Below are 26,668 nucleotides of genomic sequence, written 5' to 3'. Positions count from 1 at the left end.
CACATCAAGGCCAACTGGGCAACCTTAAAGTTTCCAAGCAGACAGCCTCATGTTCCTCCCAGCAAGCTGCTGGGTGGTTGAAACCAGAGTTGGCACCTGACCCGGAGCGCCACCAAGGCTCCTTTGTCATCCTCAGAATTCAGATGTCACACTCAAAACTTTCTCATTATTGCAAATTACAGTAGCTATCAAACTGGGTATTTATTGTATCAGAAATTGGCCCTAATATTGTGATAACTGCCACAAGGCAGGTTTTTAATGTTTTCCTGAGGTTTTAAATATTTATAGCTGGATAAAATTGTTTACATTTTGAATGCCTACAAAATTTTTATGTATTAATTTTCTCTCCTGAGATAGGAACCACTGGCTTTAGATTGCCTAATTTGCCTACACACACACACACACACACCAGAATATTGGGGACTACACAGGGGTAAGAAGTGTTTCCAACATTAGATATATTCAAGCAAGCTCATTTACATCAGGACGCAAGTACGTATTGGTATAGGTCCCATGTAGAGCCCCTGCTTGCAGAGCCAGGGACTGGTTCCCGGTACTCAAGGTTGGCACCCTGGCAGGATAGTGATTACCCAGTACCCAGAGAAGAACAGTGTCAAACCCCCAGCTGCTCGTGAGAGGATGAGGGCTGTGCTGCTCTGACAGGGGACACTGCACGTTAATAGATCCTGTACAATGCATGTGGACTCTCATCAGGACACTGGCTACTCAAAAAGCTTTAGCTCAGTGGCTCTCAACCTCCCTCATGTGGTGGTGACCCCCAACCATAAAATTATTTTTGTTGCTACTTCATAACTAATTTTGCTGTTATGAATACTATATGTAGGATGTATTTTCTTTCTTGGTAGGATGTATTTTCATTGTTACAAATTGAACATAATGCAGTGATAAATCACAAAGCAATATATAATTATATATTGTGAAATACTTGTTTTCCGATGGTCTTAAGGACCCCTGTGAAAGGGTCCTTCAACCCCCAAAGGGGTCCTCCGCTGCTTTAGATAACTGAACCTGGCCAGGAATTACCATAAAGAATCTCATTAGGGTCTACTTTGTCAGTGTATACCTCAAGCATTTTGTAAACAATGTTGTAAGTCACATCATAGTGAGAAGTCGGCAACTAAGTGTGAAGACCTGGGAACCTGTACTTAAAAAAGAGGCAAGATGAGATACATTGTGAGTCAGAATGAACCAAATGCAGCAGTCAGAATACGCCTTTTCCAAGTTTCCCAGTTACTGGAAACAGCTAGATACAAACTAGAAAGCCCTACAAGAAGGCAACCTGGTGAGTTCTTTACAACAGGTGCCAGGGTTGGCAGAGCGCTGCCCTCCACAGAAGCAGACCACCTGGCCTTTCTTCCATAGTAGGGAGATTCAAACCATCAACCTTTTCATCATCCAGGCACCCTCCTCCTGAGGGAAAAGGGGCCTGGGAGTGAAGTTCCACAGAGATGCAACTGTCAATGGATTGTCAGGATTGGTGAAGGGCAGTGGTTTCCACTGGAGAACCCAGCAGGCATTTCAGGGTGCTACCTTTGAAAAAGTATAGGCCCCTTTTCTCTGTCAAGAAGCAAAATGTTCATTCGGTGCCAGGTTGTGAGTGCTTGTTAGAAACTCTTCTTAAATGTAGCCCCTGCCCCGTGAGTTGGGTTCTGCTAAGTAATGGACATCCTGTCGTTTGGCCAGCACCAGCCCAGGGTGAAGACTCGGGGGCGCTGCAGCAGCTGGTCGGTTCTCACCAGGTCCTCTTCTTCACTCTCTTTGCGGTGCTGGCGTCAACGGCTTTCATCTTGCTGGGTGAGGAATCCCTCTAGTCTACTGCAAACTCCAGCAGTGGAAATGGACGCAGCGCACTCAGAAGGGAGAGCGCCCTGGAGTTGCTAGTGTTGCTCCCATCCATTGCCTGAGGATGCGAGCAACACAGCACAGCACAGCACCACGCTCCCCCAGACCTGCCCTTCCCATCTTCCAGCTACACGTTGAAATACTCTCAATCATGTAGTACTGTACTTTTAACTTGAAGCTTGACTATTGAATGTTAAATGACATATTGCAAATAGGCTACTCAAATCCTGTATTTCACTCATGACCCCCAAGCCTCACTTCAGATCAACACCCACCCCCTGAACTCATTTCACAAGTTGGCTTTGCCCCCTAGAGCCTTCATCTTCCCCTACAACCAAAACTCAGGCCGGCTTTTGGTGACTTCAACCTGTGTTCTTTCTAGCGTACAATGCCTTCCTAAACAAGATACAGACGGTTCCGGTGGTTTATGTACCAACTCTGGGGCCACAACCAGGTAAAAAGCTGATTACCCTCTTCTCTAGAAAGCTCACCCACACAGGTTAATCAACTAGCACCTTAATCTCCCATCTCCATTGACTCTAGGTTCTTATAGCTCTCCATATCCAGCCCGCCCCTACCTGAGTTCACAGCCCCCAGTGGGTCACAGTCGGCTCCAACACTGGCTATGGAGTATAAGACACTAATCCACCTTGGATGTGGGTCACGACCTCGAGCCCCAGGCAAGGAAACCTGCAGCAGAGCCTCCTGTCAAACCAGGCTGAAGACCTGTAAAGAAGACTGTAAGCTGTTTGCTGTCTAATTAAAATGGTACGCTCTCGTTCTTGTTTGAAAAACGACCAGTTCGTTAGTGTTTACCAGCTGAGTATATCCCGTACTTTGGACACATCAGGGGATACCAGTCCCCTGAGAAGGACATCATGCTTGGTACAGAGACAGCATAACGAGTAACCAACACAGTGGCTGTCATCAATGGGCTCAAACAGGACAATTGTGAGGATGGCACTATGTTGCATTCTGCTTGCACGGTCAGTCAACAAGGGAATACACAGTGAGACCTGAGCAAGAAACCCCAAGGCCCGGCACAACCTCTCTCACAGTTCCCACCTTTGCTAAGGTACAGCCTTTACCCTCTCCTATCATGCATGTTAGCGGAAATACTTGCATTTCCCTGCTGACAACTTCCCACCGTTGGTGGGTTTTACTAGATGTGGTGCCCCACTGTAGTCTTATGCCGTTTTAAAGTTGTACATGACAAATCCAGGTGGATAAATATGCCCAAGATCGGGCTCTTAAGTATTAGACCACTTACTTGACCCAAAGGACTCTTGTTTGCAGCTCAGGGCTGTCCCTGAATACTTGAAGCAGTGAAAGAAGACAATAAACAGGATGTATCCAAAATGGGTTTATTAGAATGGCTTCCCACTCATCTCGACTCCGGGCCTTTTAGTGCTGCTTCCGTCTGAAGGAGCATCCTAGAAGAGAAAGGGCCAGATTCAGTGTTGACTGCCACCAGGGCCCACCTTGTCTGTCACCCCAGCAAGCCGCCAGCTACCAGACACAAATGATGTTCACAGGAAGCCGCCTTTACCAGCCAGCCTTCTTGTTTTCTGACGAACATGCCTTGAACCACTTACCTTCTGTGAGCCTTGCTTTTCCTCCTGTAGGCTGACAGAGGACAGTAGAGCAGCCAACACACAAAACTACTGTTTGTGCGTGGCTGAAGACCGTGGTGATTTTATAGCAGCCTTTAAAAAAAAAAGACATAACACACTTACCAAATTTTCTCCAATAATATCCCTACATCTCCCTCCATTTAAAAGGTATGCTCTGGTGAACTGTTTAGATGTGGCATGTTATTAAAATAGGATTTACTATCCTGTTCTAAACTTAAGAGTTACCTGGCTCTAGAGCAGTGGTTCTCAACCTTCCTAATGTGTGAGCCTTTAATACAGTTCCTCATGTTGTGGTGAACCCCCAACCATAAAATTATTTTCGTTGCTACTTCATAGCTAATTTTGCTACTGTCATGAATTGGGTCGTTAGACACCGCCCCCCAAGGGGTCACATAAAGCCATCACACTGGCCTACCTGACCCCACCCTACAGATATGTAAACAGTCCCAGAGCCTGAAAGGGTAAGAGGGAGGTACCAATTATTCAAAGATTTTTTTAAAAATCCTTCAGAGGGGGCGGTGAGTGTACCTACACCGTCACCTCCTGGTACAGAAGCCAACTTCCCCGGCCTTAGCAAAGACGTGATTGTGATGGGTGACGGGAAGTCACTCAGAAACAAACGGAGCGCCCAGGAACTGCAGATCTTAATCCTCTCCCCACTGGTTCTCAAAGCTAGCAAGGGCAATCTTATCAAGGTTTGCAGGCAAAGAATGCAAGTGCTTCACTGCTTCAAGGGAGAGGGACGCTCACACAACTCTTCCCAACGGCTGGGCTCCAGCCCTCTCCCGCGCTCTCCACGCCATCTCCTCACCTGGGCATTTGACATCCATGAAGTAGGAATTGGGGCTCTGCACCAGGCGCTTCTTCTTGTGTTTTCTCTTCTCCTCTTCGGGAGAGGGGTGAAGGAGATCCTTTGCGAGCTAAGACGGGCACAAACGCAAAGATTTAGAAGCCAGCAGCGGAAACGGGAGGATCGAGAGCAGGCCCTCTGCCACACGCGGGCGAAGAGCTGCCCTGCGCCGCCCCAGATGTCTGCGCAGCTGGGCCGCCATCTTACGTCCCGGCTGCTCCCGCCCCCGCCGGGCCCACGGCGCCCCCGCGGTCCCCGCGCTTCACGCGCGCACGCGCGGGGGGGCCCACGGGTGCCCCGACACCCGTCCGAGGGGCGGCGGGCGCAGGAGGGCTAGATCTCCGCCGAAGCCGGCCCGCAACTCACAGGCATGATCGCCGAGCGGTCGTCAGCGCCGGAAAGGAGCGCCGGCTGCACGCCTGCCGCTTATATCCGGCTCCCCGCCGGAAGTGACGACAGCACGCTGCGCCGCCGCGCGGTGAAGGTCTCCCGGCCGGCCGACGGAAGGTCACCAGGCGGACTCGGGACCTCCGTCCGTCGCCTCCTCGAGTGGGCTTGCTCGGCAATGAGACCCGCCTGGCTTGATCTCTGCCATCAGGGAATTAAGCGGCACTCTTTAGATTTCGTGCTGCTTCTTGACCACCTGAGTCTGATAAATAGGAACTTCGTAAATTTCTTTTAGGTCTGATTTACATTCATTGTCAACAGTTCAGACGTGTACATTTTTTTCTTTAATGGGAATCTTCCCTGTACCTCCCTGATTCCAACCTACTCTTGGGATAAAGCATTGCTAAAATGCCTCCTTCCAATAATTTTCATCTGAATAATTCTCTTCTGTCATTGCTTATTATGTGCATTGATAGATATATTGACTGGTCTCTATAACTGAGGTTGATATTCTTATTAGCCACCTTTCACAGACTAGGAAACTGATGCCCACAGATGTTAAATAAGTTGTCTGATTTTAATACAATATAGTTCTGTGCACCTATGCACATATTTACGTAGATAATACAAGGAAATACATATATGTGTATATAAATAATGCATAAAATCTGCTGCCATGGGGCAACATAGATATGCCACATATATGTTGGGGCTTCAAAAAGGTTGTAGAAAAATTCCTACACACACGCATACATCACACTAATCAATTATCTCACATTTTCCATTTAAATAATAGTTTTTTAAAAGTCGGACTTTTTGCTCATTAATGATCAACATTAGGCAATCAGGCACTTAGGAGCAAGGCAAGGATTAATGTAGGCTGTGATGGTTAAGGGTATGTGTCAACTTAGTTGGGCCATGATTTCTGGTGGTTTGGCAGTTATGTTATGTCATCTTCTATTTTGTGATCCAATGTGGTCCATCATACCTCCATGTCATAATTCCAATTTTTACCTAATTGGAACCTCATCATGTTGGTAGGTGAGGAGTGGGAACAGATAGATCTAGGTATATATAGGTAACATGCCTATATAGGTATGTATATATGTAAAGAGGTAATATAAACATACAGGTGGCTTCAAGACTTTCATGGGAAATTTCATTATCTTTTAATTCCATTTTCTATGAACTACTGCAAGCCTCATATATGCACTTGTTTGCATTTGGGATTACATCTGTAGGTAAATTATTAAAAATGGAATTGAGGGATCAGAGGGTACATACATTGAGAAGGATGACTAAATTACTTTCAAAAGAGACTTGTGCCAATTTACCTTCCCATTTCTTTCTCCCCTCCCCTATTTTCCCACCAACACACTGACTTTGCGAGCCTTCTAATCTTCACAGTGCTGAGTCCCTTGACAGACAGTGAGAAGGGAGGAAAAATGAAAACTGCAGCATCAACAATCACCGAAGTTTCTGAAAGTCTATTTGTTATAAGGGAGGCTACCGTTGGAGACCTGGCCAATTCCCAAGGCAAGGGATGGGTCAAAGCATATGAACTTCCTGGACCACAAAGACCAAGAGGTGGAGACTCAGAGAGGCATGGCTGTAGGCTGAGAAGAGGTATGACTATCCTTACTGTTTGCTGAGCCTGTTAACGTTCCTAATAAACTCCCATGGTTGTGGCATCACTGAGAAGGAAAAGCCAGATAAAGCTAAAATTTAAAAATATATATAAATCAAATTAAGATGGAAAGAACTGATCGATGTTGACCAGAATGAATTGAAGAGCAATTTAAAGGATAGGTGAGAGAGAATGCTGGTCAGTGAGGGAAAATTGGGAAGATTCAAGGTTTCTGATCTGAAGCTATAAAGGGACATGCAGGAGAGGGCAGAGCTGCCCCGTGGGTTTATAGATTTCAACTCTTTGTGGGAATAGACAGCCTCGGGGTTCTTCCCATGTAGTTTCAAACGGCTGACCTTGCAGTTAATAGCCCAATGTGTAACCTCTACCCCACCCATTAGTTTAGAAAGCAGATAATTTGAGTAATTTCTTTCCAGAAGCAAAAATATATGTGTTCCCTGGTAGGTGGCAACTTAAGACTATCCTATACGCCCTTGCCCCAGAAGAATGCACTTCATAGGGCAGCACTGAAGCTACAGCTCAGGGAGAGGGGCACATCTGCTCAGAGCACACAGGAGCAAATGAAGGGGGAGGGAGAGAGAGTGGAGCATATTCTGGCCCACCAAGCCCTGAGGACGATATCCCTGCTCAGAGCAGTCAATGCACATAGAGAACCATAGAACTGGCCCCACTATGAGATACAGCATCCCTCACTGACCCACAGCCCTACAGGGGACAACACTGGAGACACAGTGTGGGAATTGCACCCAATCTGACCCCTTCATACCAGGGCTAAACACTAAGGGTGTGTAACAGAACAGCAAGGGGAGCAAAACAATGAAGTCCCTGGGAAATACCAAAAATAGACTTTGGGGCCAGGGCGTGGCACCCCATCAGAGAACACTCCTAAAGGTCAACAAACAGACCTTGAACTGTTCATATGCTTTTTTTTTGTCATTGTTGCTTTGTTTTGCTCACTTTTGTTTTTGTATTTATTATTGTTTCTGCATGTCTATCTAGATAAGATAGGCGGGATAAACAATCTGGAGGAGAAAACAATGGGATTGACAGTGGATGCTAAGAAGGAAGTGGGTGTTAACAAACCCAAGGACAAGGGAATAACAAGTGTTCTAAAATCAGTGTCCATGTCCGAGGGTATAGGGTGCCTGCTGGGGCTTGATCAAAGGCAATGTAACCAAGAGGAATTACTGAAACCCAACTGAAGGTTGAACATGATAGTGGGACAATAAGTAAAATAAAAAAATAGAGGAAAGAAGTAGGAGGCAAAGAGCATTTATAGAGATCTAAATACAGGCATGTACATAAGTAAATATGTTTATATAAGACAATAGGGATATAGATCTATGTATATATATTTATAAGTTTTGTATTAAGATAGCAGATGAACATTGGGCCTCTACTCAAGTACTCCCTCAATGCAAGAACACTTTGTTCTAATAACCTGGCATTCCATGATGCTCACCTTCCCAACACGATCCCAGAGACAAAGCGGGTGCATAAGTAAATGTGATGAAGAAAACTGATGGTGCCCAGCTATCAAAAGATATAACATCTGGGATCTTAAAGACTTGAAAGTAAACAAGTGGCCATCTAGCTGAGAAGCAACAAAGTTCACATGGAAGAAGCACACCAGCCTGTGTGATCATGAGGTGTTGATAGGATCAGGTATCAGACATCAAAAAATCATATCATTGTGAATGAGGGGAACAAAAAATCATATCATTGTGAATGAGGGGAAGTGCGGAGTGGAGACCCAAAGCCCATCGTAGACAATTGGACATTCCCTTACAGAAGGGTCACAAGGAAGAGATTAACCAGTCAGGGTGCAGTGTCGCACGATGAAACAACTTTCCTGTAGTTCTTGAATGCTTCTTCCCTCCTCCCACTATCATGACCCCAATTCTACCTTACAAATCCAGCTAAACCAAAGCATGTACACAGGTACAGATCAGAGCTGGAAACACAGGGAATCCAGGACAGATAAACCCCCTCAAGACCAATATTGAGAGTAGCCATACGAGGAGGGTAAGGGGCAGGTGGGAGAGAAAGGGGAAACCGATCACAATGATCTATATATAACCCCCTCCCTGGGTGACAGACAACAGAAAAATGGGTAAAGGGAGACATTGGTGAGTGTAAGATATGGAAAAATAATAATTTGTAAATTATCAAGGGTTCATGAGGGAGGGAGGGGGAAAAACATGAGGAGCTGATACCAAGGGATAGACTAGAAGGAAAATGTTTTGAAAATCATGATGGCAACATATGTACAAATGTGCTTGACGCAATGGATGTATGTATGGATTGTGGTAAGAGTTGTATGAGCCTCCAATAAAATGATTTAAAATAAAATGATTTTTTAAAAGATATTAAAAAAATAAACACCTGTTCTTTTCATCATTTGCTTTTTTATGGCATGTCTTAGTCTTGCAGACATGTTTGCCTTAGTAAAAACGTTATCAAATTTTTACCTTGTGTCTCCCCACTATTTTCTTAAATAGTGTTCAATTATTTAAGTTTTTAACTCGTGTAAGTGAACATCCATGTATTTTAGTATAAAAGACGTCTCCATACCAGGAGCCTAGGTGGCATAGTTGTTATACATGGGCCTGTTCACTGCAGTTGGGACTCGGCAAATGGATCCTGGGTTCTCAGGGTCATCCACAGCCTCTGCAAACCAGGAGCTCAGAGTTCAAGCTTGAATGCAGTTCCTTCTTCTGCTCTTGGATTTTATTATTTACCATCTTTGGACCACACAACAGCACAGGTGTGCTCCTGTGTGGCCTTAGCAAACCCCGCACTTAGACGGCTGCTGTCTTAAGACAAGACTTTAAGACCCTAGACACTATATTTTTCTGATAGCCGGGCACCATCTGCTTTCTTCCCCACACTTTGCTACAGCACCCACGTCATCAGTGGTCACTTCATGAGGGTAGTATTAAGTAGGGCAACACTGTAAGAACAAATTGTTCTTGATTAGAGTTTATGATTAAATGTGAGCTCAAAATCCCTCTAACTAAAGTTTATATATATCCCTGATGCAGTGTAGAGGAAACTTTATCGGCTTTTTGGGAAATGATTGCGGTGACCTCCATAAAACACCTGGTCATTGTAATAATAGTACCATTAGTCAATGGTATAGAGTTTAAAGTACTACTGAGACAACCCCGCCCCCAGGGGGGATGGGCAACAGAAATGTGGGTGAAGAGAGAGAGCAGTTTATATAAGACATGAAAATACTAATTTATAACTTATCAAAGAGTCACAAGGGGGGAGGGGAGGAAAAAACGAGGAGCTGATACCAAGGGTTCAAATGGAAATACTATTAATGCTTTGAAAATGATGATGGCAACATGTACAAATACTATGCTTCATACAATTGATGTGTGGAATGTTTTAAGAACTGTGAGAGCCCACAATAAAATGATTATTTTTAAATAAAGTACTATTGAGAAAAGAAAATTATATATCTTCAACACTCACTGCCATCAAGTCAATGCGGACTCATAGTGACCCTATAGGAGGGGGTAGAACTGCCCTCTGGGTTTCTGAGACTGTAACTCTTTATAGGAATGGAAAGCCCCATCTTTCCCCTGAGGAACTGCTGGTGATTTTGAACTGCTGACCTTGCAGCAAGCATCCTAACATGCAATCAGTATGCAACCAGGGCTCCTGCACAGAGGGTTAGGTTAAAATTTAATTTATTAGCATTTGTTTTCCTTTTTGACCTATTTTCAATTTGTTATCGTTCATATTATTTTCTTTGTCTTGAATGGAGGTTTTGTTATCATTGGAGTTTTTTTATGTTGCATTTATTTTTTTCATTTGAAAGCAGTTACTGTTTTGTTTTGAATTAAAGGATCTTTTTATTGGGGGCTCTTACAGCTCTGCTAAAAATCCATTCATCAATTGTATCCAGCACATTTGTACATATGTTGCCATCATCCTTTTCTAGACATTTGCTTTCTATTGAGCCCTTGTATCAGCTCCTCTTTCCCACCCCCTCCACCCCCGCAGTTACTGTTTTATTAACTGACCGGATACAAAGAGAATCATGGCAGATACTTTAGTTTATCCTTCCGAATAAACCTGTTGACCTTGTCCTCCCTGTTGCCAGCACCTCCACCTTCTACGCAATGGGTGGTTTTTTTCATTGTGCCACCTGGTGGAGAAGGTCATTTGAGAGGCCACAGGAAGTTATTTGGTTTTCGGGGGCATTTCCCAAAAGTATAGATCTCATGAATCAGATCCTCCCCGAAGATGATGCTCTGGTTACCAAGTGAATGTGCGTTCAAAGTGCTACCTTTCAGGACTATGTGCTTCTTAATGGTTTTGGCAGAATCACACTTGTAGATTGGTTCATTCCCTGACTGGAGGCTTGGGCACCCCCGTGCAAGGTAGGGTTCCACGATCCTCTGCATGTTCGTCCATGCGAAGCCTTGTTCAGCTTAACAAAGGTGCCAATCGAACAGCCGGCAAGAACCTGCAACACTTTCCCGACCTTTAGGTCACACCATTGATACCTCTGATCCTTGTGGGAAACTTTGGACTGGGAAGGGTGTGTAGGAGGACAGACTCTCTACGTGCATAATTAAGAAGCCTGGGAGGCCAGGATTCTGGTGGAGGGAGGCCTTCACATTTGTGATTTAGAGATGAGTCCCAGTGACATTCTCCTGTCTAAAAATCATCCCCACAATGTTCTTCATCGATAGTGCTACCTTCGTGAGACCTCTTAGAAGCACATGGCTGATTACTCGGGAGTCTGTAGCCCTTAGCTATAGGAACAGACATGTTTGGATTGTTCTCCCCAGTACCTGCCCCCAGCACTGGTATTGTGTTACTCCCCCAGTGAGCCTAAGGTTATGACCCTGCCCACCTTGTGACATCTGTGATTGACTGTGATTGATGGGCCTTGCTAACCCCAAGATTATATATACCTGTTGGAGAATACTTGCTTGCTCTCGCACTCACTCTCTCTCTCATTCCTGACTTCAAGGAAGAGGTGAGCACCCTGAACTTGCTCTCTGTCTCTTCATTCTTTCCCTTCAATTGCACGATCGCTCCATACACCCTCTCCGTGGAGAGCTGGCCCCACAAATCCTGGTAGCAAGCACCAGCTTGGGCTCTCCAGGCCCAGAGAAGCTGCCAGCTTTTCTTGCCATGGGGCCATTCAGATTCAGTCCTGTCCATCCGCCTCTGTTCCTTGTGATGGTGCTCAGTTTTCTCATGGATAAGCTTCATCATCCTTGCCCTTTGAAGCATCTTTTAGGCAAACTTCTTTCTCAAGCGCTTAATCTTTTTAGTTCTGTGAAGTTCCTTTGCTTTATCTTAAGGGTCTCTGGAACAGCAGGACCTTCTTTTTCTTCTCTGCGACACCCTCATGGTCCCAGCCGACTTAACAACAAAACACCTGTGTTGTTTTCCTCATATGAAATCCAGGATTGGTGAATGTGTAGAGAAAGTGTCTAGATCAATCGTTTCTAAGGGTGATTATGGCAGGGAGGTGGGGGATTATAGCGGAAACTATTAATGGCTACAAGAATGAAGCAAGTGTTCTAAAACCGATTATGGTAATGATTGTACAACTCTCTTTAATACATTTAAATCATTGAATGTATGGTGTGTAAATTACATGTCAATAACATTGGGGGGGAGAGAGGAATAAGAGAGGAGCTGATACCAAGGGCTCTAATAGAAAGTAAATGTCTAGAAAATAATGATACAATATGCCTGATACAATTGATGTATGGATTGTTATTAGAGCTGTAAGAGCCCCTAATAAAATGATCTTTTAACTAAAACAAAACCAAAAATAAATCTTTTAAAGGAAAGTGTTTCCTGAGAGCCATGCTCTGGATACTTCAGCTTCTTGGCAGCCCAGGCTACACTATAGACACAGCCCACTTGTGGGGGTTTTAGAAGCGCTGTTCCCATATTCGTTACATGCTGGGTTGCTGACTACGTGGTCAGCAGTTCAAAACCACCAAGTGCTTCGCGGTAGAAAGATGAAGCTGTCTATTCCTGTAAGGAGGCATAGTCTGGGAACCCCCGAGGGTAAGTCCTACCCTGTCCTGTAGGGTCTCTATGAGTCAGATCGACCCGGTGGCACTGAATTCCCAAACTGGACTGTGTTAAAACGTCTATGAGACCCAGCCTTTTTTGGTTCCAATCCCCATCTTCCTGTGCTAGCTGCTCAGAGATATCACCCAAAGAGTCCCAGGAGGAAAACGCTCCAAAGGAAGTTCCAGGATGTGTTCAGGTGTGTCCTTTTGGTGTGCGGCGGGTCTGTTTGTGCAGGGCAGTCGCGGAAAGATCTGTGCTGACAACAAAACCAGCAAACTAATCGCCTGGGTCGGTCCGGGCCCTGGGTCATCCATTATTCGTTTCAATTCCACCAGAGGGCAGGCGGCCTCCACACATACCCTCCTCATGCCGGGCATCCCAGTTCTTTCACGAGGCGCCGGGCGCCGGAGAACGCGGTGAGCGGACCGCGCGTCCCGGATCCTAGGATGCGCTCTGCTGCTGCTCGGCCCGGGAAGGCTGCCTGCCCTCCGCCTCCTGCACCCCCGCTTGGGTGAGGAGCCCGCAGCGCCGTCCTCGGCTGCTCCTTTCCCGGCTCCGTGGCAATCCTTGGAGCATTCCTCTTCCCCGACTGCCTCGGTGGAAACCCTGCTCTTCTCGCCAGCCGCCGAGGTCCGGGAAGCGCCGGACGTGCCGGCGGTCTGCGCCGCGGGGCTGCAGGAACCGGACCCGGACACGGGGCTGGGCCGGGAAAGCCTGGGATTGGGGGGCGGGGCCCGGGGGCGGGGCCCGGAGAGTGCCGCCCCTCTCTTTTCCCGGAGCCTAGGCGGAGAAGCAGGAAAACTTCCTGGCCTGGCCTCGGGGGCCCATCTGCTTGCCAACCCTCCAGTCCCGCCTACCGGTGCCCGGCGCGTCCCCACCCCGCCCCCGCTGCTCCCCCAGTGTCCGCCATGGCCAAAGCCTACGACCACCTCTTCAAGTTGCTGCTGATCGGGGACTCGGGGGTGGGCAAGACTTGTCTGATCATTCGCTTTGCAGAGGACAACTTCAACAACACTTATATCTCCACAATCGGTGAGCCCACGGGCCATGCCCCAGACCTCCCCCCCACCCTACCCCACCCCCACGTCGTCCCTCGTGCCCCTCTCCCCGCAGCGTCCCGAACGGACGAACCACTTGTGGCCCGGGAATGAAAGTGCCGCGGCTCCGGTCTCAATCTGTGCCGCCGGCCCATCCCCCTCACCAGGGCTCTGAAATGGTACCCAGGTCGCTAACTTCGCGGAGACCCTCCGCGGCTCACCCTCCTGGCGGCCAGCCTCGACGTTTCCTTGACACTATCTCCTTCCTTAGCCTCCCCAAATCTACGTCTCTCTCTCTCAGCTCCTGTTACCCCACTTACAACTCCCTTCATCCACTCTCCACACTTCCTGTGCCCCTTCCTCCCCGCACATCTGCTTCCCAAGGCCTTATGGAGTACGCGGTCTCACTCACAGAGTTTCCCATCTTAACATGCACGTCCCGGGCTCCCCATCCCTCCGTGGAAGTTTGGGGAGGGCGTGCCCTAGGTTATGACCTTGAATGCGCAGTCAGCATGGTGAGGAGGGTGGCCAGCGAAGGGAGTTTTGGGGTCTCTGAGTCAGCTGGGTGACTCAGTCCCTCCCTGGGGCCATAACAGGCCCAGGGGAGAGGACCCAAGTTTCCAACAAGAACAAAACTGCCTGCTGCCCTCCCCCTCATCCTTCCTCGGCTCCTCTGGCCTGGGAAACAGAGAGAAGACTAGGAGGAGTCTCTGGGCAATTCTGGTGAGAAAGGGGAAAGAAAACACCCCTCTTTCCTAATTCATTCCCCGGAGCAATCGGACTTAACCTCAGACTGGCTTGGTTCCCAGCTGACCTCTAGTTAGTTCATAGCCTGGTACTTGCTATACCTTACAAGGTTTTCCTCCCTCTACCCTAGGGCCAAGAGGGTGGGGGGTGGTCAGAGTTAAAGGTTCTAAGAAAAAAAGGGGACACCAAAAAAAGGGAAAGGGAAAACACTGCCATCGAGTCAATGCTGACTCATAGTGGCTCCATCGGACAGGCTAGAACTGCCCCTGTGGGTTTCCCAGACTGTAGCTCTTTACAGGAGCAGAAGCCTCATCTTTCTCCCCGGAGCGGTTTTTCAACTGTTGACCGTGCAGTTAGCAGCCTGACACGTAACTGCTACAAAGGGAAAAGGAATCTGTAATATTTTGGAGGAAACAGTCTGAATTGAAAAGGGTTGTCAGACGGCTGAGGAGCCTTGTGCCTCTCTGCATCATCTCACCTCCATACTCCTAAAACCGAAATAAAAACAGCATGTGTGCACCCTATACAAGTACAGCCTCAACGAAATTCTCCTCATTCACGCTTCCAACAAGATTGCCCCCAAGTGTCTCCGGTGCAGGGGCAGAATTTCTGGCATTCCCTCTTCCTGGATTCCTATCCCTGCTACCACACACTTTCACATTCACGCACATGCCAGTCCCAACTCCCATGCAGTGACACCCTCTCCCATCTGCAGGAATTGACTTCAAGATCCGCACTGTGGACATAGAGGGGAAGAAGATCAAACTGCAAGTCTGGTGAGTGAACCCCCACCCCAGGACCCCTAAGGAGACTTCCCACGGCCCTCCTCTAACCCTGCCCCTCATCAGCTGCCTCTCACCTTCTCCCTCACCAGGTCTCTACCCTGCTTTCCCAACTACGTTCAGCTTGTTTCTCCCTTGCCTCCCCCAGCTCCAAAGCCTTCTCCGAATTTGACAACAGTTGTCCACTGAGCAATAATGTAGGGATGGCATCTGACCCATTGAGTGGCAATTAGTAGGATTAAGACTTGACTCCAAGCCCAGTGCTCTCCCTAAATCTTAGAGCGCCCAGAAAACCCGAACCCTCTGAGCTGTCATAAGGAAGCTGGAGACCTGGAAGGTACTTCAGTGGTGCAGGCTTCCTGGGGGAATCCTGGTAAACAGGAGTAGATGGAGCTTCAAGTCCTGGTTCCGTTCCTTACCTGCCAGGTGGCTTTCATGAGCCACTCAGCCTCTCCAAATCTGCTCCCTTATTTGTTAAATGGAGACAGAAAACCATGTCTCTGAAGGCTGGAGTGATGTTTAAATAAAAGGATACACACCCACTGCTTGGCAGAGAATAACCACTCCAGGAATAAGCAAGAGAGGTCTTGTTTCTTGGGCTCCTACCATGCCTCAGCCTCAGCCCAACTGTCTTCCCTCGTCCCTCTCCCTTTTCATGTTGCAAAAGCTCAATTCTTGGGAGGGGGGTGGATTATCTCCTTGGAGAGCCCTTCTCTCAATCCTAATCCTCGAAATCTTCCACTTCTTCAGGGACACGGCTGGCCAAGAGCGATTCAAGACAATAACTACCGCCTATTACCGTGGAGCCATGGTAGGGAGCGTGATGGGGCCTGGGTGAGGGAGGAGGTCCGGGCGCGGAGCAAGAGTGTGGGAGTGAGAAGTGTACAAGCGTGGGTTGCAGAGGGCCCCACAAGGCCTGCCCTTTAGACTGGTGGACGGGACTTCCGGGGCACTTAGAGCGCAGCGACAGGAGGGGCAGGAAGAAGGGTGTGGCCCAAGACCCCACGGCAAACCTCCATCCTGCAGGGCATTATTCTCGTATATGACATCACAGATGAGAAATCCTTCGAGAATATTCAGAACTGGATGAAGAGCATCAAAGAGGTGAGCGCCTGCCCACAGAGATGGGGGCTGTGGGAAGGGAACCGGGAGAACCCTGGAAGTGGACTGTTAGGAGGAACAGGACCCAGCTGTGACTTCATTTACCCATTCGCCCCCAGAATGCATCGGCAGGGGTGGAGCGCCTCTTGCTGGGGAACAAGTGTGACATGGAGGCCAAGAGGAAGGTGCAGAAGGAGCAGGCCAACAAGGTGAGGGGTGGGGACCATGCTCTTGAACTGGGCTGGGCGGGCAAGATGCTATGGGCTTATAGCAGCCTGGCCGCGGTCCTTTACCCAGCTATCTTCTCCCTCCTCGCCCCCACCTTCCTTCCCACAGCTCGCTCGGGAACATGGAATCAGGTTTTTTGAGACAAGTGCCAAGTCCAGTATGAATGTGGATGAGGTGAGACACCCCCCCAACAGGAATGGGGTATTGTTAAATAGATGTCTCCTGCCCTCCGATCTGTGCTGACCAATCCCCTTTTTCCCCCTTTTAGGCTTTCAGCTCCCTGGCCCGGGACATCTTGCTCAAGTCTGGAAACCGGAGATCGGTGAGTGAGTTCAGGGTGAGTGGGTAAGTGAGTGAGTGTGTGTGTGTAGGAGCAATAACCTGAGGGTGTGTCCCGGTTAAACAGCTTCTAGCCTCAGACCTCAGCCAGCCATTTTCACCATGACCCCCATGCCTCTCTCCCTCCAGGGAAACAGCAACAAGTCTCCCAGCACCGACCTGAAAACCTGTGACAGGAAGAACACCAACAAATGCTCCCTGGCCTGAGCCCCCCCCCCCCACCTCCCCACCTGCCTGCCTCCAGACAGACTCTGAGCCCAGAAGCTAGACCTGAGGGAGGTGGGGCTGAGGGCCTGGGAGGAGCAGCTTGGAGGAGTAAGTTGGCAGAAGGGGAGAGAATGGAGAGACTGTGGAGAAGAAGCCGTAGGCTGCAGAGGGCAGGAGGAGCAGGGGGAAGGAGGGAAGACCTGAGGAAGTGAAAGGAGGTGAGCAGGAGGGAGGAGGCAGCATAGAGATGGCCCCACCCAGTCTCCAGGGCAAACCGACATGTAAATATATCGATGGATTCTGTTACCCCATCAGGCTTTGGGGTCTTGTGAGTGGCTGGCTGGCTCTGAAGGTTTGGCTCTATCCTGTTACTCTACGCTGTCTCTTTGCAGTATTAAAGGCCACTGTTTGCACGAATGACCCTGGTTTAGAGAACTTGCATGATTGAACCAATGGCTCTCCACTGGTATCTCCACTTCCTGTCTGCCCCAGATGGCCAGTCCTATGACTGGCCTACTCCTACAACTCACCCTGCCCCAGCTGTCTAACTGGTGGAGAAAACACAAAGGAGCAGGAGGGAGAGGGGCCCGAAGGCCTGCACATCCTCTTGCTCTGAGCCCAGGAATTCCCAAGAAAAGAGGGGGAATCTTTGGCGGGCCTCTCCAGGCCAGTAACAGCCCTCCCTCAACTCACAAACTCACTGCCATCAAGTGAGTACTGACTCAAATGGACCCTATAGGACAGGGTACAACTGCTACTCCTGTGGGCTTCCAAGCCTGTAACTGTTTACGGGAGTAGGAAGCCCCATCTGTCTCCCGCGGAGCGGCTGGTGGTTTTGAACCACAGACCTTGTGCATTGCAGCCCGATGCATCACCACTATGCCAGTCTAGTACCAGTTCTCAAACCAAACTCCCGGCCATGCAGTCGATGCCGACTCTAAGCAGCCCTACAGGGCAGGGTAGAACCGCCCATGAGTTTCCGAGACAGCAACTGTTTGCAGGAGTAGAAAGCCACGTCCTCCTCCCAAGGAACGGCTGGTGATTTTGAACTGCTGGCCTTGCTGATTGCAGCCCCACGAATAACCACTATGCCACCAGGGCTCCTAGAAGGAAGTCCCAGTATCCATTTCCAAGATGCCTGCAGTGCCTTTGGTCCTGCCAGCCTGGTGTCTGCTAGGCATTATTATCGGCCTTAATTGGTGAGAAACATCAGACACAGAAGAGGTACATTTGCTATTAAATATTGATTGACAGTTACTATGTGCCATGCACAGTGATTGGTGAGCATCATTCTGGCTAGCAGAAGGACAAGCAAATTGATCACAACAGCCTCTAATTGCCAGATAACAAGAAAACAATTGCCTACAAAAGAACCACCCTCCCAGCCCTCCAGCTGATTCTGACTCATAGGCACGCTGTAGGACTGGGCAGATCTCCCCCTGTGGGTGTCCGGGGCTGTCAATCTTTAGGGGACCAGAAAACCTCATCTTGCTCCCTGGGAGCAGCTGGTGGGTTTGAACTTCAACTCTTGCAGTCAGCAGTCCAACATGTAACCCACTGCCCTTGAACTGACTCCAACTCACAGGCACTAGGGTATCTGAAGCTGTAAATCTTGACAGGGACAAATAGCTTCCTCTTTCTCCCACAGAGCAGCTAGTGGGTCTAAGCCACTTTCTTTGTGGTTAGCAAAACAAAAAACACACTGCCATCAAGTCATCCATGGTGACCCATTGCAGCCCTCTAGGACAGGGTGGAACTGTCCCTGTGAGCTTCTGAGACTGGAACTTTGTACAGAGTAGAAAGGCTCATCTTTCTCCTGAGGAGGGGCTAGTGGTTCCAAACGGCTGACCTTGCAGTTAGCAGCCCAACTCCTAAGCATTATGTCACCATGGCTTGGTTCCATGTTTACCCCACTCTAACTCCAGGGCACCTTGTGTACATTAAGTACACATCAACCTTTTTCACTTTTACCCAGTGTTTTATTTCAGTGTGGTAAGTATCTCTCTGTAACCAGTTGCTTGCCTTCGCAGCATCCCTCACAGTGACATCGTATTGTTCTGTCATCACCATTATCCACTTCCAAACCCTCCCAGCACCTTTGACGGAAGCTTGGTGTTCCCCAAGCAGAGTGTCCCCTCCCTTCCCCCTCTGGTAACTACGTCAACCAGGAACTGAAGCTCACTGTCACCAAGTGAATTCTGACTCCTGGTGACCCTCAGATGGCAGAGTAGAACCATCCCCGTGGGTTTCTAAGACTGTAAATCTTTTCAGGAGTAGAAAGCCTCATCTTTGTCCCATAGAGTGGCTGGTGGTTTTGAACTGCTGACTTTGTTGTTAGCAGCCCAACTTATAAGCCACTAGGACTCCTGGTAATGCCATGGTATTTTTTTAAAACAACAATATTATTTCAGATTTATCTTTTATCAGGATATTTTGTTTGTTTTTTTTAAATCATTTTATTAGGGGCTCATACAATTCATCACAATTCATACATATATCAATTGTGTAAAGCATATTTGTACATTCATTGCCCTCATAATTTTCAAAGCATTTGCTCTCCACTTAAGCCCCTGGCATCAGTTCCTCATTTTTTCCCTTCCCTTCTGGCTTCCCCCTCCTTCGTGAGACCTTGATAATTTATAATTATTTTGCCATATCTTGCACTGTCTGATGTCTCCCCTTGCCCACTTTTCTGTTGTCCATCCCTCAGGGAGGAGGTTATATGTAGATCCTTGTAATCAGTTCCCCCTTACCAACCCACCCTCCCGGTATCTCCACTCACCACTGGTCCTGAAGGGATTATCCATCCACCCTGGATTCCCTGTGTTTCCAGTTCCTATCTGTACCCATGTACATCCTCTGGTCTAGCCAGATTTGTAAGGTAGAATTCGGATCATGTTAGTGGGGAGGGAGGGGGAGGAAGCATTTAGGAACTAGAGGAAAGTTGTATGTTTCATCGTTGCTACATCACACCCTGACTGGCTTGTCTCCTCCCAAGACCCTTCTGTAAAGCAATGTCCAGTGGCCTACAGGTGGGCTTTGGGCCTCCACTCCGCACTTTCCCTCATTCACAATGATATGATTTTTTGTTCTGATGCTACCTTTATCAGGATATTTTACTCTTTTGTCCGCATGATGAAAATAACACAGTGAGTTTAAACAAAACGCAACATTAAAAAACAAACAAACCAGTAAACTGAAGCTATTACTGTTGAATCGATTCTGACTCAGTGACTATAATACAGAACAAGAGTAGAACCGTTCTATAGGGCGTTGTGGGGAATGTCCTGCTTGTGGCCATGCGCCAAAACCAAACCAAGCTCACTCCCATCGAGTTGGTTTTGACTCAGTGACTCTATAGCACAGGGCAGACTGCCGCTGTGGGCTTTCCAAGACTGTGATTCTCTAAGAGTAGAAAGCCTCATCTCTCCCTCGGGGCGGCTCGGAGCTGGCTTCTAACTGCTGACTGGTTAGCTGCCCAACACGGAACCCACTATCCCACCAGGGGCCACCAGCCACATCAGGCCCTGGTGGCGTCACAGCATTTTTTCAAACAGCAGTATTACGTCCCAGAATCATCCCTGCCAGCTCACATCACACAGTTCACCAGAGAGCCAGTTCCAGCCAACACATTCAGGGTGGGTTAATTCAATGTCTGACCAAATATAGCAAGCTAATTTTTAAGTTGACAGTTTGGTATGGCCCGTGAAGGATGTTATAAATAGCCAAAAGAGCCTTGGCAGGAAACAGGTTCCGCAACCCCAGCTGTAAGGGTTCTAAGGCTGTCAGCCTTGAGCAGCAGAGCGCCACGTCTTTCTCCCGTGTAACAGCAGATAGACTCAAGCTGCCACGGTTTGGGTTACCAGCCAAGCACTTCAACCCGGCGCCACTGGGCTCTTCAAATGCTCCATAAGAAGTTTTATTTCTGGACATAATATTCAAGGCATTTAAGAACCCTCCAGCCCAAACTCGGGAGTCAGCAGTAAGGTCTTTCTTGTGCTGCTGTTTCTGCTGGCAAAAGAGCATCCAGAAAAAAAGTCGACTTCTCTCCGGGGAGAAGGCTGTGCGTATATTTTGATAAATACGTTAGGTGTTCACTTGGTTTGATGTCCTCGAGGAATGATGAACACGGTGTGTTTCGTGATCTCAGGAAGCAAGTGGGCTGCCATTTTCATTTTCCCCAGAGCAGCTACTTGAACCTCCAGCTGCCGGGAAGTGACCGCCTCCCCTACCCAGCTGCTTTCTTAAGCTGTTGGAAGTGCGCTCTTACAAGAAGGCATGCTTGTCATGAGTCCAGGGAGGCTCCGAGCGGTCAGGGGTAACCGAACACAGCGTATGAGTTGGGGTGCTAACCAGACTGCTCAGTAGTTTGGACGTACCAGCCTTTCCTCGGAGAGGAGGCTTTCTACTCCTGTAAAGATTGACAGCCTCCGAAACCAAAAAGGGTAGCTCTACTCTGTCTTAAATCTCTAGCATCAATCTCTAGCCTGGGAGTTGAAATTCTGGGCCCAAGCCTAAACTCTCCCACTTACCAGCTGGTGACCTTGGTCAGTATCAGCTGGAATCTACTCAGTTGGCACTGAGTGGGCTGTACTGAACAGAGTACTGGAGTTTCTGGATGGTACATTTAAATGCCCATCTGAAGGCTGGTACGTGCCCCTACTTCCAAAAGGTCACAGCCTTGAAATGTAGGGAGCATTGGTACTCTGTGCACATGGGGTAGCCATGAGATGGAATCAGGTCAATGGCACCTGGCTGTTGAATAAAATCATGGTGGGTTTCTGCCAAAACTTTTTTTTGTGATCCAAATGGGTTTTTATTAAGGAGAGAAGGTGATACAGAAGAGAAGAGAGAGAGAAGAGAGAAGAGAAGAGGAAGAGGGGAGGGAGGGGGAAGGGGGAAAAAGAGAGAGAGGGAGAGAGAGAGAGAGAGAGAGAGAAAGAGGGAGAGAGAGAGAGAGAGAGAAGGAGGGAGGGAGGGAGGGGGAGAGAGAGAGAGAGAGAGAGAGAGAGAGAGAGAGAGAGAGAGAGAGCGCGAGCTGAATTAAGGCTGAATTAAGCCCACCTGGCCTGGTTTGCACCCACCTAGGCGCACTGCCTCCCTGCCTCAAGTGCCTGAATTTGGAGCCTGCCCAGTAGACACCCTGGTCCCAGCTCTAGCTACCTAACATAAAACTACACCATAACACTACTCCCTCCTAAACGGCACAGCTAAAAATATGAGTTGAGTGGAGAAATTGGTTCTTAAAAGAATGCCTTCGCGGGCGGAGCCAAGTCGTCAAGATGGCGCCGCCCGCGGTCCTGCGCCCTTTCTCCTGGCTGCTGACCCCAGCCCGGCTCCCAAGCGGTCTCTGCCAAAACTTTTATTGTAGCTAAAAAATAAAAAATACTCACTGCCAACAAGTCAATGCCAACAGTGACCCTAGAAGATGGGGTAGAACTGCCTGCCCCTGTGAGTTTCTGAGATTGTACCACTTCACAGGAGTAGAAAGCCCCATCTTTCTCCTGGGAGCAGCTCGTGGTTTCAAACCGCTGACCTTGAAATTTGCAGCCCAATATGTAACCAGCACATCATGACGTGGCTCATCATTGTGGCTATAGAGTCCTGGAAAAAACCCACAACCTACTTTCTGTGACATTGAAATATTGGCTCTCACAGATTTTTTTAAAAGGAGTAAGTAAATAGCTAAAAGTAAAATTGAACTCAGCTCTCACCAGGGTTTTGTTTACTTTTGCTCCCAGCTCCCCCAGTGGTCTTTCCCTAGTCTGATAGTTCCTGCTATTGAGAAGCCAGCTTAGGCTCACAGGAAGACAGGACATAGCACCAGATACACTGTTAATCCCCAAATTAAGTGTTCTAGCCCCTCAGCCTACAAGGGGGCAGGGGCGGGAATAACGGTCATCTTCAGCCTAGAAACGGAAAGCCAGCTGCTGTCAGGTTGATTGGAGACTCCTAGTGTCCCCATGGGCGACAAAAGATAACTCAGCTCCATAAAGTTCTCTAAGGCTTAATCTTCAGACATAGATCACCCACCGCCTTTCTTCCCAAGCCTCCTCTGGGTTGACCCAAACTTCCAACCTTTCAGTTAACAGCTGAGCATGTCAGCCATGTATACTACTTCCAGGAAAGGAGACTGCAGCAGGAATCCGAAGAGAGAAAGAGTATGAGGACTTGGGAAACGAATTAGTTCTGTCAAGCTTACCCAAACCACACACATACACGGTAGGTTTAACTTTTCAAACTAAAAATGTCAAAAAGTAAAAATATGATAAGCCCTTTGACCTTGAGAGATGGGGTACAGATAATGTTATCAGTGTCCATATTTAGATGAAGTATCTCCTGGCGGTTTGCTGTCAGTTGCTAACCCAAAGGTTGGAGGTTCCAACCCAGAGGGAACTCAGTGGAAGAAAGGGGCTGGGGGACTGCTTCTGTACCAAGCACAGTGAAGACAACCCTGGGGCGGCTCTCCTCCAACACACGGCTGTTGCCATACACCGGGATTGACTCCATAGCAACAGGTTTGTTTGTTTTTGTTTTGTGTTACCCCGTCTACTGAACATCCTAAAACAACTAAACTCGCACTGTCCAGTTGTCAGGGAGCACGCACATGCGCGCGCGCGCGCTCACTCCCATGTGCACGCACACACATTAAACTGAGAGGACAATTATAGAGGGTTGGGATAGTGACAAATACATTACCAGAGAGTAAACCAGGATGCACGTGGGGTGAGTAGCTATCAAGGTTTAACTTTGTGGGGATGGAAAGCAAGTATCAATCTCTACCCTGGGGACTGAAAGTCGGCTCAGGCCTAAATTCCCCCACTTACCAGGTGGTGGTTTTGGACAGGTCACAACCGTCTGAGTTTACCCATAATTACCAACTCTGCCCCAGGATTATCAAATTCACTCCATTGAGTCTGAGCTGACTCATAGCAACCCGGGGGTTCCCGTCACTGTTGACGGGCGTGGAAAGACCAAGCTTTCTCCGGAGAAGCTGCTGGTGGTTTCGAACTGCATACTATCTGGGTCGCAGCCCAACGTGGTATAATCACTATGCCACCAGGGTGCCTCCCAGGATTATTAGGATCAAATAAAGTTAAATGCTAAGTTCAAAAAGTACGATCGAACTGCGAGGTCGTATTTGGGGGTTGGAATAACGAATGTCCACCTTTCAACCTTGGGGGCTGAATGTGTATGAACATTTCAATCTTCACAGAACACTGAGATCCACACAGTGTGTTAAGGGCCCATATTGAGCACCTGACCTCAGTATTTCTAGGGTCTTCAAAGCTCATTGCATTGATGAGTATGCAACATTACGACGTAGCAGCAAGGAAGGGCGGACAGCTAGCGGAGGTGATCGGCGGCAGCTCGGCGGGCGGCCCAGCTCGGCGGGGCGCTTAGCCGTTAGCAGGAGCCGAGGTAACGTGGCTCAGGTGTCGGGGTGGAGGGAACTCGGGCTCAGGCTGAAGGCCCTGCCAGCGTGTCAGGTCCTCCCGCTCCTCTGGGCACGAGGACGGTGGCCCCTGTGCCCGCAGTCAGCGCCGGTCCTCTGCGCTCGACCACGGAGGCGGATGGCAAGGGCGTCGGATTTTCCAGCGGCGGCGGCAGCAGCAGAATCCCAGGAGGCAGACGTCTGGGGTCCCTGCTCCTCTAGCCCGGGGCCGGCGGACGCAGCGCGCGGGGCCCACACAGGCCGCGGTCACCGCAGCGCGGGGCGGGAGGGCGACGGGCCGGCGCCCAGAATGCCGCGCGGGAAAGATGGCGGGAGCGGAAGTGACGGCGCGGCGGCCCCGGCTCGCGGCCCCGCCCCCCGGCGCCTCGCCTGCGCAGGCCCCGGGGCCCCGAGACCGGAGCGCTCGTCTTGCCGTGCTCTTGGGGGCGTCCCCGCCGGACCCTCCGGGCGGGCCGCGGGGTGTCGCCTTTGCGACCCCGAGGCGGCTCGAGAGGCGGCGTCACGCCGGCCCCCCGGTCCGGACCGGTGCCGCCCGGACCGCCTCATGCCCGCGGGCGCGGGGAGACGGGGCCTCCCCCCGGGCCGCCGCTTCTGCTGGCTGCTCTGCGCGCTCACCGTCACCTTCTGGTGAGGAGCTGCCGCCGGGGGAGGTAGGGGGCCCGCAGAGGGACGCGGTCGCCCCCCCCCCCGGGATTGGGCGAGCTGTGTCCCCGGGCCGTGGGCGCGGGGTTTCTGACGTCTGCCCCCTCCCTGCCCCTCTCCTGCAGCCGCGCGGAGGCCCCAGCGCAGGAGGAGAAGCAGCCAGGTCAGTGTGGCTGGGCTCCCGCGTGCGCGGGGCCGCTCGGCGGGGAAGGGGGGCCGGGGGGCCACGCCGCCGGCGAGAAGCCGTTCGCGCTGCGTGGGCCGCGGCTGCCATCCCTCTCTCCTTCCAGGGAGCGCCTCCAGCTTGCCGTGCTGGCTGGTGGAAGAGTTTGTGGTGTCCGAAGAATGTGCCCCCTGTTCTAATTTCCAGGCTGTGAGTACCTGTTTTGCCCCCCTTTCTTTCTCACAACTAACCCGACCCCATCTCCTGGAGCGTGCCCTCCCATTGCCTCGTCTGTTCTCTCCCGCGTCTGACAACCACATGCTGTGCATTTGTAACCCAGCAGGGCCTGTAGTCTGTTCGTCCTGAACTACTAAGTAACCTCTAGTAAATACCTCGGCGGGAGGGCTGCAGCCACGGCTCCTGTCAGCGTTGGGAAGATGGCGCGGCACTGGGCAGTCAGTGTTTGCTCCATTGTACCTGGGCCCCGCTGGAGCCAGACTGACCCCAAGGCACCTAAGGATCACAACAATCGGGCCACCACTTCCAGCACCCTCCCCATCAGAACCTGCCATTGTTTCTCCTGTCTGCCAGCTGGGGAGCCCTAGCCCCTGGGTACCTGCCCGGGACTGGCAGCTGCTGTCCCTTGCTAACATGTCTTTGGTCCCCGCCCCACCCCCTGCCTCCCCGCAGAAAACAATTGCTGAGTGTAGCTCCACAGGCTATCTGGAGAAAATCACATGCAGCCCTTCCAAGAAGAATGAATTCAAAAGGCAAGTACTGCTCCTTTCCCTCAAAACAGCTGTGCTCACTTCCTTGCCCCATCACTTCAGGCGCTTGGCCCCTTCTCTTCTGGTGCAGCGGTCTCCAGGTAGCTTATGGGAAAAGGAGAGATTTGGAGGCAGGTGACTTAAACCCAAGTCCTCGTCCTTGGCACTGTGTTCACAGCCGTATTTTCTCCTTAGTAAAACGAGGTAATGCCTGCCTCACTAGGGAACAAATGAAATACAGAATTTGAGAGGGATTTGTGTACTCTGACCTTCTCTCGCCCTTTTTGGTTTATGGGTTCGACTAAAGTGGAAGGGCTGTTCGCGAGGGGAGCTGGCCTTTCTTAGTCTCTGGAAATAACTCTTGCTTCTTGCCCTCAGCTGCCGCTCAGCAGTGAGGGAGCAACACTTGTTCTGGAAGTTCGAAGGGGCTGTCGTGGGCTTAGCCTTGGTTTTCGCTTGCCTGGTCATCCTTCGTCAGAGACTGTTGGACCGAAAGGCTCTGGAAAAGGTCCGGAAGCAAATCGAATCCATATAGCCACATCCCACCCCGGTCTCCTAGGACCCCCGGCCTCCTAGGACTCAGGACCCCGCCTCAGACAGAGAAAAGGGAACGGAGTGACTGGGCCCCCGGTTCTTCAGAGCCCTGGGGTAGTGCCCTCTTCATCATCATCTTCTTCTTCTTCCAGGTGATCATTGAGCAGAATAAAAAGAGTAAAGCAGTTTGTTTGCTTCCTGCTATAGTTTGGTTTGAGGC

The 26,668-nt window shown here is 49.7% G+C and overlaps 4 protein-coding genes across 4 annotated transcripts in view; 3 read left to right on the top strand and 1 right to left on the bottom strand.

Annotated features, from left to right (window-relative positions):
* The window catches only part of NUP210L (nucleoporin 210 like), a 111,147-nt gene extending 108,519 nt beyond the window's left edge, over positions 1 to 2,628 (top strand). The window contains exons 38-40 of the mRNA XM_075540749.1: positions 1,711 to 1,815; positions 2,246 to 2,317; positions 2,407 to 2,628. Of these exons, the coding sequence (XP_075396864.1) occupies positions 1,711 to 1,815; positions 2,246 to 2,317; positions 2,407 to 2,507 (278 nt within the window). The 3' untranslated portion in view covers positions 2,508 to 2,628. The remainder of the gene's footprint in view (positions 1 to 1,710; positions 1,816 to 2,245; positions 2,318 to 2,406) is intronic.
* A 559-nt stretch (positions 2,629 to 3,187) lies between these two features.
* RPS27 (ribosomal protein S27) lies at positions 3,188 to 4,863 on the bottom strand. The gene is made up of 4 exons (XM_075562474.1): positions 4,714 to 4,863; positions 4,309 to 4,417; positions 3,459 to 3,569; positions 3,188 to 3,296 (listed from the first exon to the last, which is right to left on the bottom strand). Exons 1-4 carry the CDS (start codon positions 4,717 to 4,719, stop codon positions 3,268 to 3,270), a joined length of 255 nt encoding a protein of 84 aa, XP_075418589.1. The 5' UTR covers positions 4,720 to 4,863; the 3' UTR covers positions 3,188 to 3,267.
* Positions 4,864 to 13,224: 8,361 nt separating this feature from the next.
* Positions 13,225 to 17,303, top strand: RAB13 (RAB13, member RAS oncogene family). The gene is made up of 8 exons (XM_075562473.1): positions 13,225 to 13,477; positions 14,945 to 15,005; positions 15,762 to 15,822; positions 16,038 to 16,115; positions 16,232 to 16,321; positions 16,449 to 16,514; positions 16,609 to 16,662; positions 16,809 to 17,303. Exons 1-8 carry the CDS (start codon positions 13,354 to 13,356, stop codon positions 16,884 to 16,886), a joined length of 612 nt encoding a protein of 203 aa, XP_075418588.1. The 5' UTR covers positions 13,225 to 13,353; the 3' UTR covers positions 16,887 to 17,303.
* Positions 17,304 to 24,692: 7,389 nt separating this feature from the next.
* On the top strand, positions 24,693 to 26,636 carry JTB (jumping translocation breakpoint). Its single transcript, XM_075562463.1, has 5 exons — positions 24,693 to 24,969; positions 25,110 to 25,147; positions 25,275 to 25,357; positions 25,838 to 25,917; positions 26,293 to 26,636. The coding sequence occupies exons 1-5, from the start codon at positions 24,887 to 24,889 to the stop codon at positions 26,447 to 26,449; spliced, it is 441 nt and encodes a 146-aa protein (XP_075418578.1). The 5' UTR covers positions 24,693 to 24,886; the 3' UTR covers positions 26,450 to 26,636.
* Positions 26,637 to 26,668: the final 32 nt, after the last annotated feature.

This window comes from Tenrec ecaudatus, chromosome 1 (genome assembly GCF_050624435.1).
Source record: "Tenrec ecaudatus isolate mTenEca1 chromosome 1, mTenEca1.hap1, whole genome shotgun sequence".
NCBI classification, from domain to species: Eukaryota; Metazoa; Chordata; class Mammalia; order Afrosoricida; family Tenrecidae; genus Tenrec; species Tenrec ecaudatus.
The sequence above is the reverse complement of the archived record's forward strand: the minus strand, read 5'-3'. Positions and strand labels throughout refer to the sequence as shown.

Excerpts from the sequence above, each read along its gene's own strand:
- RAB13 (XM_075562473.1), top strand. The coding sequence starts at position 13,354 with ATGGCCAAAGCCTACGACCACCTCTTCAAGTTGCTGCTGATCGGGGAC. Across the intron at positions 15,006-15,761 it reads AAGATCAAACTGCAAGTCTG|GGACACGGCTGGCCAAGAGC; the intron begins GTGAGTGAACCC and ends CCACTTCTTCAG. Across the intron at positions 16,663-16,808 it reads AGTCTGGAAACCGGAGATCG|GGAAACAGCAACAAGTCTCC; the intron begins GTGAGTGAGTTC and ends CTCTCCCTCCAG.
- JTB (XM_075562463.1), top strand. The coding sequence starts at position 24,887 with ATGCCCGCGGGCGCGGGGAGACGGGGCCTCCCCCCGGGCCGCCGCTTC. Across the intron at positions 24,970-25,109 it reads GCGCTCACCGTCACCTTCTG|CCGCGCGGAGGCCCCAGCGC; the intron begins GTGAGGAGCTGC and ends CCTCTCCTGCAG. Across the intron at positions 25,148-25,274 it reads GCAGGAGGAGAAGCAGCCAG|GGAGCGCCTCCAGCTTGCCG; the intron begins GTCAGTGTGGCT and ends CTCTCCTTCCAG.
- RPS27 (XM_075562474.1), bottom strand. Across the intron at positions 3,570-4,308 it reads CATGGATGTCAAATGCCCAG|GCTGCTATAAAATCACCACG; the intron begins GTGAGGAGATGG and ends TTTTTTTTAAAG. Across the intron at positions 3,297-3,458 it reads AAAAGCAAGGCTCACAGAAG|GATGCTCCTTCAGACGGAAG; the intron begins GTAAGTGGTTCA and ends TTTCTCTTCTAG.